The 21650-nt window shown below is 44.8% G+C and overlaps 1 protein-coding gene across 1 annotated transcript in view; it reads right to left on the bottom strand.

Annotated features, from left to right (window-relative positions):
* Window positions 1-21650, bottom strand: part of LOC142312621 (alpha-2-macroglobulin-like protein 1) — a 177227-nt gene that overhangs the window by 114183 nt on the left and 41394 nt on the right. The window contains exons 10-13 of the mRNA XM_075351616.1: window positions 19353-19467; window positions 16911-17017; window positions 15457-15627; window positions 10721-10966 (exon numbers count right to left, since the gene is read on the bottom strand). Of these exons, the coding sequence (XP_075207731.1) occupies window positions 10721-10966; window positions 15457-15627; window positions 16911-17017; window positions 19353-19467 (639 nt within the window). The remainder of the gene's footprint in view (window positions 1-10720; window positions 10967-15456; window positions 15628-16910; window positions 17018-19352; window positions 19468-21650) is intronic.

Genomic DNA, 21650 nt, shown 5'->3' with positions numbered 1-21650 from the left:
TAGTGCCAAGACATTTGCAGAGCGCATCTGCCTGCGTTGCACACTCCAACAAATTATAACGAAGCCATTATACTAGCACACACTCAGTGTACCTAGTGGCATCCTATACGTGGCTATTGGACTTTGCTATAGTCCCACTAGGGCCAAGACATTTGCAGAGCACATCTGCCTGCATTGCACACTCCAAGTTTTTTAAACTAAGCAATTTTACTAGCAAACACTCAGTGTACCTAGTGGCATCCTATACGTGGCTATTGGACTTTGCTATAGTCCCACTAGTGCAAAGACATTAGCAGAGCACATCTGCCTGCATTGCACACTCCAAGTTTTTTAAACTCAGCCATTATACTAGCAAACACACAGTGTACCTAGTGGCATCCTATACGTGGCTATTGGACTTTGCTATAGTCCCACTAGTGCCAAGACATTTGCAGAGCGCATCTGCCTGCGTTGCACACTCCAACTAATTATAACGAAGCCATTATACTAGCAAACACTCAGTGTACCTAGTGGCATCCTATACGTGGCTATTGGACTTTGCTATAGTCCCACTAGTGCCAAGACATTTGCAGAGCGCATCTGCCTGCGTTGCACACTCCAACTAATTATAACGAAGCCATTATACTAGCACACACTCAGTGTACCTAGTGGCATCCTATACGTGGCTATTGGACTTTGCTATAGTCCCACTAGTGCCAAGACATTTGCAGAGCGCATCTGCCTGCGTTGCACACTACAACAAATTATAATGAAGCCATTATACTAGCAAACACTCAGTGTACCTAGTGGCATCCTATACGTGGCTATTGGACTTTGCTATAGTCCCACTAGTGCCAAGACATTTGCAGAGCGCATCTGCCTGCGTTGCACACTCCAACTAATTATAACGAAGCCATTATACTAGCACACACTCAGTGTACCTAGTGGCATCCTATACGTGGCTATTGGACTTTGCTATAGTCCCACTAGGGCCAAGACATTTGCAGAGCACATCTGCCTGCATTGCACACTCCAAGTTTTTTAAACTAAGCAATTTTACTAGCAAACACTCAGTGTACCTAGTGGCATCCTATACGTGGCTATTGGACTTTGCTATAGTCCCACTAGTGCAAAGACATTAGCAGAGCACATCTGCCTGCATTGCACACTCCAAATTTTTTAAACTCAGCCATTATACTAGCAAACACTCAGTGTACCTAGTGGCATCCTATACGTGGCTATTGGACTTTGCTATAGTCCCACTAGTGCCAAGACATTTGCAGAGCGCATCTGCCTGCGTTGCACACTCCAACAAATTATAACGAAGCCATTATACTAGCACACACTCAGTGTACCTAGTGGCATCCTATACGTGGCTATTGGACTTTGCTATAGTCCCACTAGTGCCAAGACATTTGCAGAGCGCATCTGCCTGCGTTGCACACTACAACAAATTATAACGAAGCCATTATACTAGCAAACACTCAGTGTACCTAGTGGCATCCTATACGTGGCTATTGGACTTTGCTATAGTCCCACTAGTGCCAAGACATTTGCAGAGCGCATCTGCCTGCGTTGCACACTCCAACTAATTATAACGAAGCCATTATACTAGCACACACTCAGTGTACCTAGTGGCATCCTATACGTGGCTATTGGACTTTGCTATAGTCCCACTAGGGCCAAGACATTTGCAGAGCACATCTGCCTGCATTGCACACTCCAAGTTTTTTAAACTAAGCAATTTTACTAGCAAACACTCAGTGTACCTAGTGGCATCCTATACGTGGCTATTGGACTTTGCTATAGTCCCACTAGTGCAAAGACATTAGCAGAGCACATCTGCCTGCATTGCACACTCCAAGTTTTTTAAACTCAGCCATTATACTAGCAAACACTCAGTGTACCTAGTGGCATCCTATACGTGGCTATTGGACTTTGCTATAGTCCCACTAGTGCCAAGACATTTGCAGAGTGCATCTGCCTGCGTTGCACACTACAACAAATTATAACGAAGCCATTATACTAGCAAACACTCAGTGTACCTAGTGGCATCCTATACGTGGCTATTGGACTTTGCTATAGTCCCACTAGTGCCAAGACATTTGCAGAGCGCATCTGCCTGCGTTGCACACTCCAACTAATTATAACGAAGCCATTATACTAGCAAACACTCAGTGTACCTAGTGGCATCCTATACGTGGCTATTGGACTTTGCTATAGTCCCACTAGTGCCAAGACATTTGCAGAGCACATCTGCCTGCGTTGCACACTCCAACTAATTATAACGAAGCCATTATACTAGCAAACACTCAGTGTACCTAGTGGCATCCTATACGTGGCTATTGGACTTTGCTATAGTCCCACTAGTGCCAAGACATTTGCAGCACGTCTGCCTGCGTTGCACACTCCAACGAATTATAACTAAGTTACATTGTCAGGGATATTTATTCTTTATTATTCTGCTGTTAATAAAGCTAGACCACCACTGCAATCTTCACCACCTCTCAATTTTTACTACCACATTTTCAGTCCACAATCTTGTCGCAATCAACATGAGTGGCAAAATGACAGATGCTGGTGGAAAGGGGAAGAGGCGTGGTGGAAAAGGCAAAAAATGTTTTGTCAGTGGGGAAGGTGGCAAAGCTCCATTATCATCTGCTGAAGATAGACCATCTACTAGCAAAAGTAAGATGTCTACTACTTATTGTGGACAATCCGATGTGCTCCCTTTTTTACGGACACGAACAAGAGGAACAAAGGTAGATGATGGGCAAAAAAGGAAAATGCTTGAATGGATCTCAAGTGGTCCAACAAGTGCCCTCTCAGCCACTTCAAGTACCGCATCCAAAAAACACCATTCCTCTGAGTTGTCATCCCAATCACACTTGATTTCTCCCAGCTCTGAAGTCTCCATCAGCCCTGCACAGTATGGTGGAACTGAGATGGCTGAGTCTGCAGAGCTGTTCAGTCACACTATAGCCTGGGAATCAGAGGTCTGCTCCCAAGCTACAGTGAGTACAGAACAGGAAATGGTCTGCAGTGATGCCCAGAACCTTTGTGACTCAGATTCAGGCCGTGAGGACCAAGTTTCTGAGCATAATGTTGACCCTTTGTCACAAACTGTAACACCTGTGGTTATAGACAATGAGGAACATACTGATGAAGATGAGACGCAGATACCCGATTGGGATGACAACTTAAATATTCGGTCAGGGCAAGAAGAGGCTCGGTCTGAGGGGGAGGGGAGTGCAAACACAACAATTGATGATGACGTTCTAGATCCCACCTACTGTCAACCCCCAGTCAGGCACTCGAGGAGGTCAACAGAGGCGGTGGAGGAGGATGCAACCGACGACGAAGTTACCTTGCGCCTTCCTGGACAGAGTCGGAGCACTGGTAGCACGTCTACAACTGCATCCTCAGCCACCACTCTGCCTATGAGCATTATTCGGGGTGGATCAACAGGTCGCATGGCCTCTAAGCCTTGCCTAGCCTGGGCCTTTTTTCACATCGAAAAAGATCGCCCAACTCATGTGATATGTAACATTTGTCATGATTCTGTTAGTAGAGGTCAAAACCTCAGCAGTTTGACAACTTCTTCTATGAATCGTCACATGAATAAATATCATAAGTCCCGGTGGGAAGCTCACCGTGCTGCAATGCCGGCTAGCGGAGCGAACCATCCACCGCCCGCCCCTTCCAGTGCATCCGCGCGCTCTTCATCTTCTAGGACTGTGGGGACAGCTGTCACACCTGTTTTTCCACGCAAAACTTCCACCACTGTAACCGCAACAGGCAGTTTGCTTGTAAGGTCGTCAGTTGGTTTGGAAGGGGAAACAAGTGAGTGTGTACAGCTCTCTCAGACATCGATAGCACCAACGTTGGATGAAGGCAACATCATGTCTCCGCCTGCACTTTCCTCACAAACCTGCATTTTTCCAGGGACACCCTACTCAACACCGTCTACACACAGCAGCCAGATCTCTGTCCCTCAGATGTGGTCAAATAAAAGGCCACTTCCTCCGACCCATGACAAAGCTAAGAGGTTGACTCTATCCCTCTGTAAGCTGTTGGCTACCGAAATGCTGCCTTTCCGCCTAGTGGACACACAGGATTTTAGAGACCTTATGTCTGTCGCTGTGCCCCAGTACCAGATGCCTAGTCGCCACTACTTCTCTAAGAAAGGTGTGCCCGCGCTACACCAGCATGTCGCACACAACATCACCGCTTCCTTGAGAAACTCTGTGTGTGAACGGGTGCATTTCACCACCGATACTTGGACCAGTAAGCATGGACAGGGACGTTACATGTCGCTGACTGGGCACTGGGTAACTATGGTGATAGATGGTGAAGGGTCTGCTGCACAAGTCTTGCCGTCCCCACGACTTGTGTGTCAATCCTCTGTCTGTCCAAGTTCCGCCACAGCTTCTGCATCCTCCACCTCATCTGGGTCCTCCACCTCCGCCCCAAGCCTGCCTGGTCAGGCCACCAGCGTTCTCACTGCGCAGAAGGAATCACGCACGCCTCATTACTATGCTGGCAGCCGAGCGCAACGGCATCAGGCGGTCTTTAGCTTGACATGTCTTGGTAATAAGAGTCACACAGCTGAGGAGTTGTGGTCAGCTCTGCGGTCCGAGTTTAATAAATGGTTGTCTCCACTCAACCTGCAGCCTGGTAAGGCCGTGTGCGACAATGCTGCAAACCTGGGTGCGGCCCTTCGCCTGGGCAAGGTGACACACGTACCTTGTATGGCTCACGTGTTGAACCTTGTCGTGCAGCAATTTTTAACACACTATCCCGGCCTAGATGGCCTTCTGAACAGGGCACGAAAACTGTCTGCTCACTTCCGGCGTTCAAGCGCCGCAGCTGAGCGACTTGCATCGCTCCAGAAGTCTTTCGGCCTGCCGGTTCATCGCCTGAAATGCGATGTGGCGACACGCTGGAATTCAACTCTACACATGTTACAGCGACTGTGGCAGCACCGCAGAGCCCTGGTGCAATACGTCATGACGTATAGCCTGGGCCAACGAGATGCAGAGGTGGGGCAGATCACCCTGATGGAGTGGTCTAAGATCAAGGACCTATGCACCCTTCTGCACAGTTTCGACATGGCGACGAATATGTTTAGCTCTGACAATGCCATTATCAGCATGACGATTCCAGTCATTTACATGCTGGAGCACACGCTAAACACTATTCGGAGTCAGGGGGTGGGACAACATGAAGGGGAGGAACTACAGGAGGATTCATATGTGCAAGGGACAACAACATCACCAAGATCCAGACGTTCATCATCACCAACGCAGCAGGCATGGGACCATGGGGAACAGGGATCGACAAGGGCGCATAGTAGCAGGCGAAATGTTGAGCAAGGTGCAGGAGAACATGAAGAAATGGAGGACGAACTGTCCATGGACATGGAAGACTCAGCGGATGAGGGAGACCTTGGTCAAATTTCAGTTGAAAGAGGTTGGGGGGAGATGTCAGAGGAAGAAAGAACGGTTAGCACCTCTATGCCACAAACACAGCGTGGACTTGGTCCGCATGGCTGCGCAAGACACATGAGTGCCTTCTTGTTGCACTACCTCCAACATGACAGTCGTATTGTCAAAATTAGAAGTGATGATGACTACTGGATTGCCACACTATTAGATCCCCGGTACAAGTCCAAATTTTGTGACATAATTCCAGCCATAGAAAGGGACGCACGTATGCAGGAGTATCAGCAGAAGCTGTTACTCGATCTTAGCTCGGCTTTTCCACTAAACAACCATGCAGGTGCAGGGAGGGAATCTCCCAGTTGTAACTTGACAAACATGGGACGGTCTCGTCATCTTCACCAGTCTACCCGTACCAGTAGGACCGTATCTGGTGCCGGTAACAGCAATTTTATGGAATCTTTTCATAATTTTTTTAGACCCTCTTTTGCAAGGCCACCAGAGACAACAAGTCTGACACATAGTCAACGGCTGGAGAGGATGATACAGGAGTATCTCCAAATGAACATCGATGCCATGACTGTGCAACTGGAGCCTTGCTCCTTTTGGGCTTCAAACATAGAAAAATGGCCAGAGCTCTCCAGTTACGCCTTGGAGATTTTGTCGTGTCCAGCTGCCAGCGTTGTCTCTGAACGTGTATTCAGTGCTGCTGGGTGTGTGCTGACAGATAAGCGCACGCGTCTGTCCAGTGACAATGTGGACAGACTGACGTTCATCAAAATGAACAAGTCATGGATCCAGAAGGAATTTACTACCCCTGTGTCATCCTGGGGAGAGTAAATGCTTGTGGATTTGGAATGTGCTTGATGCAAATCAAAACATCCTGTTTGCAACTAGGGCCCAAGTGCTGCCACTGATGGGGTGGGTGTCTGTGTGGCCCAAGTCCCTTGCTTGCTGTGTTTTTAAAAGAAGCCAAGATGAACAGAGCTGGGATCAGGAAAGACTTTGCTACCTACCCCGGTGTCATCCTGGGGACGGATAAGAATGGCGTATTTTTGAATGTGCTTGATGCAAATCTAGCTGTGAAGTGTACAACTGGGGCACAACTGCTGCCACTGATGGGGTGGGTGTCTGTGTGGCCCAATTTTTGGAAAAAAGGGAGACTCCGCTTGGAGTAACCCTTGCTTGCTGTGTTTTTAAAAGAAGCCAAGATGAACAGAGCTGGGATCAGGAAAGACTTTGCTACCTACCCCGGTGTCATCCTGGGGACGGATAAGAATGGCGTATTTTTGAATGTGCTTGATGCAAATCAAAACATCCTGTTTGCAACTAGGGCCCAAGTGCTGCCACTGATGGGGTGGGTGTCTGTGTGGCCCAATTTTTGGAAAAAAAGGGAGACTCCGCTTGGAGTAACCCTTGCTTACATTGTTTTTAAAAGAAGCCAAGATGAACAAGTCATGGATCAGCAAAGACTTTATCTACGTACCCCGGTGTCATCCTGGGGACGGATAAGAATGGCGTATTTTTGAATGTGCTTGATGCAAATCAAAACATCCTGTTTGCAACTAGGGCCCAAGTGCTGCCACTGATGGGGTGGGTGTCTGTGTGGCCCAATTTTTGGAAAAAAGGGAGACTCCGCTTGGAGTAACCCTTGCTTGCTGTGTTTTTAAAAGAAGCCAAGATGAACAGAGCTGGGATCAGGAAAGACTTTGCTACCTACCCCGGTGTCATCCTGGGGACGGATAAGAATGGCGTATTTTTGAATGTGCTTGATGCAAATCTAGCTGTGAAGTGTACAACTGGGGCACAACTGCTGCCACTGAAGGGGTGGGTGTGTGTGGGCCCAATTTTTGGAAAAAAGGGAGACTCCGCTTGGAGTAACCCTTGCTTGCTGTGTTTTTAAAAGAAGCCAAGATGAACAGAGCTGGGATCAGGAAAGACTTTGCTACCTACCCCGGTGTCATCCTGGGGACGGATAAGAATGGCGTATTTTTGAATGTGCTTGATGCAAATCAAAACATCCTGTTTGCAACTAGGGCCCAAGTGCTGCCACTGATGGGGTGGGTGTCTGTGTGGCCCAATTTTTGGAAAAAAAGGGAGACTCCGCTTGGAGTAACCCTTGCTTACATTGTTTTTAAAAGAAGCCAAGATGAACAAGTCATGGATCAGCAAAGACTTTATCTACGTACCCCGGTGTCATCCTGGGGACGGATAAGAATGGCGTATTTTTGAATGTGCTTGATGCAAATCAAAACATCCTGTTTGCAACTAGGGCCCAAGTGCTGCCACTGATGGGGTGGGTGTCTGTGTGGCCCAATTTTTGGAAAAAAGGGAGACTCCGCTTGGAGTAACCCTTGCTTGCTGTGTTTTTAAAAGAAGCCAAGATGAACAGAGCTGGGATCAGGAAAGACTTTGCTACCTACCCCGGTGTCATCCTGGGGACGGATAAGAATGGCGTATTTTTGAATGTGCTTGATGCAAATCAAAACATCCTGTTTGCAACTAGGGCCCAAGTGCTGCCACTGATGGGGTGGGTGTCTGTGTGGCCCAATTTTTGGAAAAAAAGGGAGACTCCGCTTGGAGTAACCCTTGCTTACATTGTTTTTAAAAGAAGCCAAGATGAACAAGTCATGGATCAGCAAAGACTTTATCTACGTACCCCGGTGTCATCCTGGGGACGGATAAGAATGGCGTATTTTTGAATGTGCTTGATGCAAATCAAAACATCCTGTTTGCAACTAGGGCCCAAGTGTTGCCACTGATGGGGTGGGTGTCTGTGTGGCCCAATTTTTGGAAAAAAGGGAGACTCCGCTTGGAGTAACCCTTGCTTGCTGTGTTTTTAAAAGAAGCCAAGATGAACAGAGCTGGGATCAGGAAAGACTTTGCTACCTACCCCGGTGTCATCCTGGGGACGGATAAGAATGGCGTATTTTTGAATGTGCTTGATGCAAATCTAGCTGTGAAGTGTACAACTGGGGCACAACTGCTGCCACTGAAGGGGTGGGTGTGTGTGGGCCCAATTTTTGGAAAAAAGGGAGACTCCGCTTGGAGTAACCCTTGCTTGCTGTGTTTTTAAAAGAAGCCAAGATGAACAGAGCTGGGATCAGGAAAGACTTTGCTACCTACCCCGGTGTCATCCTGGGGACGGATAAGAATGGCGTATTTTTGAATGTGCTTGATGCAAATCAAAACATCCTGTTTGCAACTAGGGCCCAAGTGCTGCCACTGATGGGGTGGGTGTCTGTGTGGCCCAATTTTTGGAAAAAAAGGGAGACTCCGCTTGGAGTAACCCTTGCTTACATTGTTTTTAAAAGAAGCCAAGATGAACAAGTCATGGATCAGCAAAGACTTTATCTACGTACCCCGGTGTCATCCTGGGGACGGCTAAGAATAGCGTATTTTTGAATGTGCTTGATGCAAATCAAAACATCCTGTTTGCAACTAGGGCCCAAGTGCTGCCACTGATGGGGTGGGTGTCTGTGTGGCCCAATTTTTGGAAAAAAAGGGAGACTCCGCTTGGAGTAACCCTTGCTTGCTGTGTTTTTAAAAGAAGCCAAGATGAACAGAGCTGGGATCAGGAAAGACTTTGCTACCTACCCCGGTGTCATCCTGGGGACGGATAAGAATGGCGTATTTTTGAATGTGCTTGATGCAAATCTAGCTGTGAAGTGTACAACTGGGGCACAACTGCTGCCACTGAAGGGGTGGGTGTGTGTGGGCCCAATTTTTGGAAAAAAGGGAGACTCCGCTTGGAGTAACCCTTGCTTGCTGTGTTTTTAAAAGAAGCCAAGATGAACAGAGCTGGGATCAGGAAAGACTTTGCTACCTACCCCGGTGTCATCCTGGGGACGGATAAGAATGGCGTATTTTTGAATGTGCTTGATGCAAATCAAAACATCCTGTTTGCAACTAGGGCCCAAGTGCTGCCACTGATGGGGTGGGTGTCTGTGTGGCCCAATTTTTGGAAAAAAGGGAGACTCCGCTTGGAGTAACCCTTGCTTGCTGTGTTTTTAAAAGAAGCCAAGATGAACAGAGCTGGGATCAGGAAAGACTTTGCTACCTACCCCGGTGTCATCCTGGGGACGGATAAGAATGGCGTATTTTTGAATGTGCTTGATGCAAATGTAGCTGTGAAGTGTACAACTGGGGCACAAGTGCTGCCACTGAAGGGGTGGGTGTGTGTGTGGCCCAATTTTTGGAAAAAAGGGAGACTCCGCTTGGAGTCACCTTGCGGTGTTTTACATGATTTTAGAAGGGCGTGCCATGCCTATATCTGTGTGTCCTCCTCTTTTTCCTTGTCCAGCTGTTTTGTTTTCGCATGAGTATATGTCCTTGTCACTTTCCAATGTGTTTGAGTTGTTTGTCACCTTTAGGACACCTTTGAGGGTGTTTTCTAGGTGTTTTTCTGTGTTTGTGATTGCCTGCCATTGTTTCCTATGCAGTTCGAGTTCGGTTCGTCGAACGTTCGACAAACCGAACTCGAACGGGAGGTCCGTTCGGCGAACCAACCTCGAGCCGAACCGCGACCGGTTCGCTCATCTCTACCGAGCACCCCACCTGGAGGGCAGGGTACACGGTAGCTGGAGCACTAGCGTGGCAGGAATGGGAAGAACCAGGTCACCAGGGTCATGGAGTCCCATAGGACAGTACAGGAACAGGTGCAGGTATCAGGAAGCAAAGACAGGACAAGGTCACTAGGGTCACAGCGTACTTTAAGGCAGTAATACAGGAAACAGGAACAAAAGGACCTGAGCACCTAGCTCACAAGACAAGGCATAGAAACACATGCGATGATCAGGCCCTGCCCACATAGAAAGGCCAGTCTTATATACCCAGCACAGCCTCAGGTCATTTCCTGTTGCAGCAGTGCTGGGTCTATAAGACCAGGTGAGTGGGCACGGCCCGGTCCTATATAGAGGCATTAGTCAGAATCAGACTCCTGAGACCAGGAACAGGACTATGGGGAGCATGAGCGGGAGCGGCAGGCATGACCGGTGGACGCGTGAACAGGACAAGTGAGGAAGGAGCGGTGGTGCACTGGCGAGGCTGGATCAGTGGGTACAGAGCGGTGGTGCGATGCAGGGACCGGCTCAGTGAGTAAGGAGCGGTGGTGCAATGGTGAGACCGCCTCAGTAGGAAAGGAGCGCTGCCGAGGCATTGGGAGCGTGACAATGATAAATCATGGCATGATAATATGGATCCTATCATTTGTGTTATGGATCCAATAGACAAGAAATCTATAATGGTAAGACAAATTTAAAAAAATGTACAATTTTAATTCCAAGAATGAAAAGACTTACAATGTAGAAAAAGTCCAGATGATCGGTGTCAGCATTGAGGTTCTTCCTATGGATGTTGTATTCCACGGTCACCGTCTGATCGCTGTTACAGGATATTTGCTTCGGATGTTCTTGTATCGTCAGTGAACTTTCAGTTTTAGGCTCATATTTTAAAACCCACAAAAGTGATGGTGAAGGACCTTCATAGAAATAATACCTAAAATTCTCCAAATTATCACCATCCCGAACTTCAGATGAAAGAACTGCCTGAGAAAAGAAATCACAACCGGGTCTTTAAAACTTGCCATGTGCAATATAACATGTAAAACAAGAACTCTGTGTTTTGTAGTCAATCACTGTCACTTTGATCCCGGTTAGTCAAACAGTATTAGCTTGTTTCCTTAGGCTATGTGCCTACGCTGCGGAAAATGCGCGGATTTTGCCGCGGATTTCTCGCGGAAAAGCCGCGGATTTCCCGAAAATCTGCAGCAGCGGTACTTCCCAGCCATTTCTATGGCATTTTAGAAATGCTGTGCCCATGCTGCGGATTTTTCCGCAGCGAATTTCGTGCGGATTTTGGTCCGGAAAAATCTGCAACATGTCAATTATTGTTGCGGATTTTCATCCGGATTTTGGCTTTAAAATTGGGGGAAAAAAAAAAATACGCACCAAAATCCGCGGTAAATCCGCAGTAAATCCGCACCTTTGAAAAGGTGCGGATTTTGCGGGAAAGCTGCGGATTTTTGATGCAGAAAAATCCGCAGCTACATTCTCCCGTGGACACATACCCTTATACTACACATTAACCCCTTCACCATTCGGCGATTTTACACTTTTAGTTTTTGTTTTTCCTCCCCTTCTCCCGAGAGCCTTAACTTTCTTTATTTTTCAGTCAACATAGTCGTATATGGGCTTTTTTTTTGCAGGACAAGTTGTACTTTTGAATAACACCATTAATTTTAAGATATAGCGTTATATATATTTTTCTAATTGCGGTGAAATTGCAAAAAAAAGTGCAAGTCCACAATTATTTTTTGGGGTGTCTTCATTTACCATTTTCCCTATATGGTAAAATTGAACTGGCAGTTTGATTTCCCAGGTCAGTTTGAGTACGTAAATACCAAAAATGTATAGTTTTTTTTATTTAATTGGTGAAAATAAAAAGAAGTATGAAAAAAAAAGGAATTTTGTCACCGTATTTCGAGAACCGTAAGGCTATGTGCCCACGGGAGCTCGCACCTGCGGATATATCCGCAGGTATGTCCGCAGGTTTCCCGCAGCAGCTCCCCGGAATCCGCAGCTATACATATCCAGCGAAATAGCTGCGGAAAACCTGCGGACATTCATGTGACTTACCTGCGCAAGTCCCGGCCTCTATCTCCATAGTGGAGGGCCGGGATTTCCGCAGGTATTTCCTCAGGAATAATTGATATGCAGTTATGTGCGGCTGTGGGACATCTGCAGCATGTTCTGCAGCCGCACATACCGCAGCATGAGCACAGCACTCCCCATGTCCCATAGGATAACATGGGGAGTGTCTGTACTTGCTGAAACCTGCGGATTTATCTAGAAAATCCAGATAAATCCGCAGGTTTTTCACGGCAAAATCTACGGGTACAGAGTCCCGTGGACACATAGCCTAACATTCTCATTTTTGGGGATCCAGGGCTATATGAGAGCTTAATTTTAGCGCTGAGCTGACGCTTTTTGCAAATAACCTTGTTGGGTAGATATGATGTTTTGATTGGCTCTTATTGCGTTTTTTTGCAATGTTGCGGAGGTCAAAAAGCTAAATTCTGGCGTTTTTAATTGTTTTTCATTACGCTGTTTAGTGATTGGATTAATATATTTTATATTTTAATAGATTGAAGGTTTCTGAATGCAACAATACCAAATATGTCTTTTTTATTGTTTTATTTTCAATGGGCAAAAGGGGGTGATTTGAAGTTTTATGTTTTTTCTATTTTTTCATAACTTAATTTTATTTTTAGCTTTTTATTGTTTTTACTAGTCTCCTTAGGGGACTTGAAGCTGCGATTCTCTGATCGCTTGTGCTGTACAGAGCAGCATCAGCACCGCTCTATACAGCAGAAATGCTGACTTCCTATGGATGCTGGCACGCAGCCAGCGTTCACAGTACATTTGCCATGACAGTGACCAGGGTCATCAGGTGACCCTTGGCTGGCATGAAAGGCCATCGGAGCCTAGTAATCATGTCATGTGGCGACTGATGGGGGTGGGGAATGGCGTGCTCCCCGCCTGCCCATTTTAAATCCCGCTGTCAGAAATTGACAGCAGAATTTAACTAGTTAACAGCGGTAGACAGGTCGGAGAATTGCCCACTGCTCTTACAGGCACATGATGGTTGATCAGATCAGATGACATGTGCAGAGAAAGGTGTGTGCTAAGCTTGCTAGCCTGCATCAAAGGGAGCGACATGACCTTAGAGAAACTGGTACGTCGAAGGTCATGAAGGAATTAAATGGGGCTACCGCACAGGCAGGAACGTATTCCCTAAGTTGCTGCTATTAATTCTCTAATTCCCTACATCTCCCTATGCATTTCATCAGCAATCCCAAGGCAATTCATGAGGATAAAGCGAAAATTAGGCATAAAAATTAATCTAAATTTTCTAATCACTGTATATTACTTTATGTCCTGCAAACTACACCGTGTTCCAAATTATGATGCAATTATTATTATTATTATTATTATTATTATTATTATTATTATAATATTATTGGATTGGATCTAAGTGTCCTAAAAATTGATTTCTTTTTATTCCTCAACACAGGGCTTTTTGGATCACTGAATTCAACCAATGAAAGGAAAGCTACGTAGGAAGGATGTTCCACATTATTGCGCAGGCCACATGTTTCAACCAATATGGGAAAGATAAAGGATCTCTCTGTTGTCTCAAAGTATCAAATAGTGCAATACCTTGGACAAGGTATGAAAATGTTGGGTATTTCATGAAAACTAAAGTGTAATCATCATACTGTGAAGACATTTGTGGCTGATGCATGGCACAGACGAGCTGGTGCAGATAAAGGCATCATGAGGAAGGATTCTGTTAGACAAATTCATCAGATTAAGAAAGCTGCTGCTAAAATATCAGTACAAAGCAACAAACAGGCATTGTGCTACTGGTGCCTCTGGAGTTCCACAAAGCTCAAAGTGTAGGATCCTCGTTAGGCTTGTTGTTGTGCATAAACCACCCCTAAACAGTGCTCACAAACAGAAATGGTTGCTGTGGGCCATAAATACATGAAGACTAATTTTATGAGTGCCATGCAGCCCTAAATGGTTCAAATGGACGGAGTAGTGGATGAGTGGTGGATGGCTACCATGTCCCAATAAAGCTACAATGCCAGTAAGGAGGTGGCAGACTCGTGTTTTGGGCCAGAACAGAGAACTTGAATTACCCTGTAGAGTTCTTGAAGGTGTGAAAATGACCAGCACAGTTCAGGGTGGGCCATTTATATGGATACACCTAAATAAAATGGGAATGGTTAATGATATCAACTTTCTGTTTGTGGCTCATTAGTATCTGGGAGGGGGAAACTTTTCAAGATGAATGGTGACCATGGCGGCCATTTTGAAGTCGGCCATTTTGAATCCAACTTCATTTTTTCCAATGGGAAGAGGGTCATGTAACAGATCAAACTTATTGAAAATTTCACAAGAATAACAATGTTGTGCTTGGTATTATTCATTCATTAGTTATTTACAATTTTATGACCACTTATAAAATGTGTTCAAGATGCTACCCATTGTGTTGGATTGTCAATGCAACCCTCTTCTCCCACTCTTGACACACTGATAGCAACACCGCAGAAGAAATGCTAGTACATAAGTGGCCATAAAAGTGTAAATAACTAATGAAAAAAATCACACCATTGTTTTTCTTGTAAAATTCTCAATAAGTTTGATGTGTTACATGACCATCTTCCCATGGGAAAAAATAAAGTTGGGTCCAAAATCGCCGACTTCAAAATGGCCGCCGTGGTAACCATCCATCTTGAAAAGTTTCCCCACTCCCATATACTAATGAGCCACAAACAGGAAATTGATATCACCAACCATTCCATTTTTATTTAGGTGTATCCATATAAATGGCCCACCCTGTATATAGCGTTTCTGACAGACATGGTACAAAAAGAAGAACGTGCCATTCATAGCAAAATCATCTTCATGCAGGACAATGTATAATTTTATGCTGAAAAAAATGCCTCTGGTTATTGGCTGCTAAGGGCATAAAAGCAGAGAGACTCGTGGTATGGCTATCAGCCTTCCCTGACCTCAACCCTATTGAGAACCTTTAGAATATTGACAAACTAAAAAATCTATGAGGCTGGGAGACAGTTCACATCGAAACAACAGCTCTGGGAGGGTATTATGACATCCTGCAAAGACATTCAAGCAAAAACTATCCAAAAACTCACATGTTCAATGGCTGCAAGAATTGTGACGGTGATATCAAAGTAGGGTCCCTATGCTAACATGACACTTGACCTGTTAAGATATTTTTAATTGGAAAAGCTTTTGATTTCAGTAAATGTGACCTCTTAATGCTGAAAATTCAGTTTTTTTACATATTTACAGCCTATAAAATGTATGGAAACTACATGTATAAACATGAGAATTCAGTATCCATGAAATATGCTGATTGTACAATTTTTTTCTAGCTATTTTGGATGCTTATGGATGCTTACCAGAGCTGATCTATACTTAGATGTAACGACATTCCGACTTACCTTTACAAGTATGTTCGATTGCCATTCTGCGGTGTTCAGTTTGACCTCTGCTATTCCATCGGCGTCTGTCACCAGTTTTATATTTGTCACATCATGAGACTCTTCATCAACTATATATAGGGTAATGTCTTCATTAACTTTGGGTTGTCCCTTATCATTTTTGGATTGAACCTGAGGATGAGTAAAGGAACCAGCTTAGAAAACCCATGTCATCATATTCTCCTGACAAGAAGCCCAAGAACTATCTTCATAGGTGTCCCCCTATTAATCCTCACTTTTCCAATTCCCAAGTGTATTTCCCCAGAGCCTTAGCTTTAATCACCTCTGGATAAAAGGAAGCCACACGAAATTACCCTGGTGTAGCTTCCGTGAAGCTGTGAGCAGATTAATGGGATCATAAACGGTCACCATAAATGCCAAGGTATAGGAGCATATTCTGACAATCTGGAGCTGTTCATGCAGCCTGCAGGTACTAAGGCTGCTTTCACACCTCTGGTTTGAGCAGAGCCAGCCAACCCGGCTCTAAAACCTATGCAACGGATGCGGCGACAAAACCACATCCTTTGCATACGTTTTTTCCATGCGGCCCGTCCGTTTTTTGCCGCTTGCGGCTGGCTACTGAGCATGCGCAGTGGAAAAAACCGCATGCCGCGGCTGGATGCGGTTTTTGCCGCAGGACGCTGCATGCGGTGTCCATAGGCATGCATTGCAAATCGCGCCGCATCGGCCGGATGCGAACGCGCAATGCGATTTTTTTTGCCGCACAAAAAAACGTGCCGGGCAACGTTCCATCCGGCCACCGCATCGGCTAAATCTGCCGCATGCTGCAAAAACCAGACGGAACGCAAGCCCATGTGGCACAATACGGCACTAATGTAAGTCTATGCAAAAAAACGCAACCGGCGGCAAAAAAAAAACGGTTGCGTTTTTCTGCAAAGTGCTGGATTATGCCACACAGGAAAATCTGGAGGTGTGAAAGCAGCCTAATAGATTTTGGGCATAAAATAGGTATAAAGGGAATCTGACTGCACCTAAATGACAATTAAAACTGCATGAATATTTATATTATGAATTAGCCCCTATAAAAGTCAAAGCTGACATATAATTGAACTTAATATGTGCTGAAAAATCTACTTTTATTCACAAGGCTAACTTGGCCTGGCCTATACTTTAGTGCACTGTTACTCTCTCCTATTTGTATATTAAAGCCGGTCCCTTGTTTTGATTGACAGTGCTCCACTGCTCACAGGAGGGGTGCAGCGGCTCATTTTCAGTGCGGTTGTGGCCGTATTCTGATGCCTTGTTTCTGCCCGATATCTTTAGGGGATTCGAAGATCACAAATCTTCAATGTGATCACCTCATATTTTGATTGGTTCTTTCATATTCTAACCTCAATAAACAAAGCATTTTCACTCTCTTAAACTATAAAATGATTCTCTCGCTTTTATCTTACCTTACAATGATATGGCGAGCCTTTCACATACACACTTTTACATTCCTTAAATTCAATTGATTTTATGTTGATGCCGTTCACAGTAGTTGATGCCTGTTCACTATGACCTAAAACAAAAAATACAATATTTGAAGGGAAGGAGAACAAACTTTGTTTATATATTATAACAAGTAACAGAGGATGTATTCACTACTATTATTTAGGTCTATGGCAGAATCAGTTATGATTACGATTTATTATGTACATTGGTTTTCCCTTAGTCCTGTCAAAAAAACAACATAAGGAGAATTGTTCCACCTTTCGATCTGATGGGGCAAGTGGAATTTTCGATTATAGTTTTTATATAGAAAACATAACGAGTTATTGCCCCTAAGATTGCGGTCACAATCAGTAAGGTCAGAATGCAGACGCTGTTCCACACATACAGAGAGCACAAAAAGATGAAAACTCCCCCCGACAGAAGCAACAACCTACTACCCAAGCTCACAGGAATCCCTAGGTCACAGATATCAGCTATGTGAACTGTAGGGAAAGAGTGTCCTAAACATAAGCAAAATATTTTATATCTTTTCATGGGACAACACTGAAGATATGACACTTTGATACAATGTAAAGTAGTCAGTGTGCAGCTTGTATAACAGGATAAATATGGTGCCCTCTAAATAACTCAACACACAGCTATTAATGTCAAAAATATTAATATTAATTGTATCTCTTAACATTGAGCAGAATTATGCAGACATCCCCTATACACAGTATGAGCCCACATGCAAACCCTCTGTATAAACTATGAGACCTTACTTAGCTCCCTATATACAGTATGGGCCTCTACACATACCGGATACAGTATGACCCCTCAAATAGCCCCCTATGTACAGTATGACCCCCTCACATAACCTTCTATATATAGTCTGAGCCCTCACATAGCCTCATAAATACAGTATGAGTCATCACATAACCCCATATATGCAGTAAAAGCCCTTACATAGCCCCTATATACAGTATGAGATCTCACGTATGTTTGCTTAATTTGCAGCAGGCAATTAAAAATTGCCAAGAACCACTTTTTACATACTTCCCTAGCAACTTTTTAGGCCATGCAGGCTAACAACCAATACCTATTAATGTGTTTGTGTAATTTTCAGCAGGCAATTAAAATTGCCAAGAACCACTTTTTACATACTTCCCTAGCAACTTTTTAGGCCATGCAGGCTAACTACCAATACCTATTAATGTGTTTGTGTAATTTTCAGCAGGCAATTCAAATTGACAAGAACCACTTTTTACATACTTCCCTAGCAACTCTTTAGGCCATGCAGGCTAACTACCAATACCTATAAAGGTATTTGCATACTTTTGAGCAGGCAGTAATACATATGTAGCAATACCTCTTTACAACTTTTTAGTAGGCACTACAAGTACCAATCATGAAATCTGACGATTTGTAACACACACATTTCCCTACACTTCACGTCCTTATTCTAAACTATTGCTCTCCTATCTAGCTCAGCTACCTAGCATTAAACCCCTAACTAAGCTAACTGTCTAGCAGCCCCGGCGGCAGCACCTGCCCTAACATTTCACTTTTAAAAAATCATTTTTGAAAATGCGGCGAGTGTTCAGGGGCAGAAAACGAACATTAGCAACTTTTGGGGGAAGAGCCTGATCAAACAAGCTAAGGCTCATACTGTATGTGAAATTGGCGAACCTCTACCAAAGAGGTTCCCACATCTCTGGTGGCTTCCCTCTGTGGGCAGTGTTTTCAACACTGATATATCGGGAGTTGTAGCCAGGAGAAGCCAGACTGGCTTAGGCAGTACATGTGCGCACACACAGGTAAAGTTCAGGCAGCTCTCACTCTATGGGGAACGTGCCCATGATCAGTGTTTGCAGCGTTTTGGATGTAGCGTGTCTTCACTGCGTCCAAAATGCTGCGTTGTACAGTACAAGCATAGAGGATGGGAATTCTATACCATGACCACTGTGCTTGTTTTTTCCACAGCAAACACTGACCTTAGGTGCGTCTTTGCAAGCCGCAGCATGTCAATTGTTTCCTGCAGATTCGCATGCGTCCTCCGTAGGGAGAACAGGAGCAACAGACTGCAGCGCACTGAACGCTGATCGTGGGTACGAGCAGCTCGAGCAACTACGGTCTCCTGCATTCTCCTGCGGAGCAGACTCACGGCCCTGCAGGTTAGGACCCACTGCGTCCAAGACACAGTATGTCCCGATGGTGGACACATACCGTTAAAGTTAAATTCTTAGGCGATGTTCAACTACCATGTATGTTGTTAGTATGATTTTTATAGGCGCTAACTTCCCTATATCACTGCGTAGCTCATTTAAAAGCATTAGGGGGTGACGGTCTGCCGTTAATGTGAAGGAATGTTTGTTCTTAAAAGTGTCCTCACTGCTGCACCCCTTTTCCCACCTATCACTTACCTGTGGTGCCTTCTGTCAGTTTCGATTTGATTCGGAAAAATGTATTGGACCTTGTAGTTGTGAAATTAATATTTCCGAGCTCAATGTCTTTGGAGAAACATCCTTTGCTGTCAGCCTACAAAGGAATCATTCATATATGTTAATTGACAGGGAATATCACAGGGGCATTGTTGTTACAGTCTACATGGTGTAAAAGGTTTCTGCAATTTCTACTGCAACTTCTGGTAGTTTAACCCTCTGAATGCTGTGATCAGTGCAATCGCAGCATTCAGAAGGCAAGGAGAGGAGTCGCTTACCTCTCCGTGGCGATCGGGTCCATGTAGTGCGATCATTGGTACCTAATCACTGCTATGGCAACCCTGGGTCATCACCATAGCAACCCCATGTTACTGAGCTACGGATCACTTCGCACACCATGCTGTATACATGGTGTGTGACAAAGTGCTGCGATATAATCTACTGTAGTGATAAAGCATTGCAGGGGATTATAGAAACGCAGGAAATAAATGCAGAAACGACTGACATGCTGCTTCTTTTTTCAGCAACAAAATCTGGAAGGAAAAAAGAAGCAGCGTGTGTACAACAAGTGACGATTTTCATAGACTTTGCTGGGTTGTGTTTTTCCGTGCAGTATTAATTAAAATTTGCAAAGGAAAAATGTGTGAAAAATCGCAACAAATTTGCATCTGCTGGCAATTTTGATGCAATTTTTTTATCATAAGATGCAGTATTGGTGCAGGAATTTCGTGTACAAGTTTCAGCAACAAATCTGCCTCTCTTGGCAAAACAAAATGCCAGGAGACGCAGGTCTCATTAAATTGAATGAGTTCACCTGATGTGAGGTCACAGAGTTCAATGAGTCAGAGCCATGATCTTTGTGGCACCTTGTGTGGATTACATTGTACTTGGGTGTTTGGTGGGTTAATAAATTGGAGGAAGAAAGCGCTTTTTTTGCATTTTATTTCAAATAAAGAATTTTTTCAGTGTTTGTGTATTTTTTTTCACTTACAGGATTAGTCATGGAGGGGTCTCATAGACGCCTCCCATTACTAATCTAGGGCTTAGTGGCAGCTTTGAGCTTTAATTAACCCCTTTTGGTGCCCAGATTGCCACTGCACCATGGCAATCTGGATGAGCCGGGTAAACTGCCAAGTTTTTCGTATATCTAATGGATGTGACAATCCTGGGCAGCAGCAGGCTGCTATTTTTAGTCTGGGGGGCGGGCAATAACAATGGTTTTCTCCAGCATGAGAATACCAGCCCCCAGCCGTTGGTTGTCTTCATCTTGGCTGGGTATCAAAAGTGGGAGGGACCGAACACAAATTTTAAAATTATTTATTTAATATTTAAAAAAAGCCGCATAGGGTCCCTCTTATTTTCATAAGCAGGCAAGATAAATGCACGGCTGATGGCTGCAGCCTATAGACGTATACTTTATATGTGCTAGCTATCACAATATGAGGGGACCCTATGCCAATTTGTTTATTTTTTTACATCACTATAGGGAAGCAGACAACGTGTGTGATTCCAACCATCATAGACACTGTCACAAAGGATGGGGACGCAGTCTGACTGCCATCAATCACAGACACCAGAACTGACGGTGGGAGGGGGAAGCAGTGACTATGTATGAGAGTTAATGAAAAGACCTGGAAGTAGTGTTACAACCACGGGGAAGGTTGGTAAGTATAATGGTCTTGCTTTATTCTGTATTTTCTTTTTTTTTTTTTAATTACGTGGTTGGACGAACCAGAACAGTAACATGGACTTCCATGAGAAGTCCGTGTTGGGGGTCCTTGCACGGACAGTAGGTATCCGGTACGGACCCCGAACTTTACAGTTCGATTTGCCCATCATTACTAGAAAGCTCTCTTGTAAAAGTCAATGAATCAGAACAAGACTATAACCGACTATATCTATGTGGCTCCGGAAGTGAACAGATAGTATGAGTTTTGTTTTTGACTTAGGCGGGCTTTGCACACTATGACATGTGCGATATCGGTGGGGTCAAATCGAAAGTAACGCACATCCGGCGTCGCAGTCGATATCGTAGTGTGTAAATCCTTTTTGATACGATTAACAAGCGCAAAACGTTATCGTATCATCGGTGTAGGGTTCGGAATTTCCATTATTTGGCAGCAGCGACAGGTACGATGTTGTTCCTCGTTCCTGTGACAGCACACATCGCTGTGTGAGAAGCCGCAGGAGCGAGGAACATCTCCTACCTGCATCACCGCGTCTCACGCCGGCTATGCGGAAGGAAGGAGGTGTTTACGTCCCGCTCATCTCCGCCCCTCC

This window comes from Anomaloglossus baeobatrachus, chromosome 5 (genome assembly GCF_048569485.1).
Source record: "Anomaloglossus baeobatrachus isolate aAnoBae1 chromosome 5, aAnoBae1.hap1, whole genome shotgun sequence".
Lineage (NCBI taxonomy): Eukaryota > Metazoa > Chordata > Amphibia > Anura > Aromobatidae > Anomaloglossus > Anomaloglossus baeobatrachus.
This window is presented reverse-complemented; position numbering and strand designations above follow the sequence as displayed.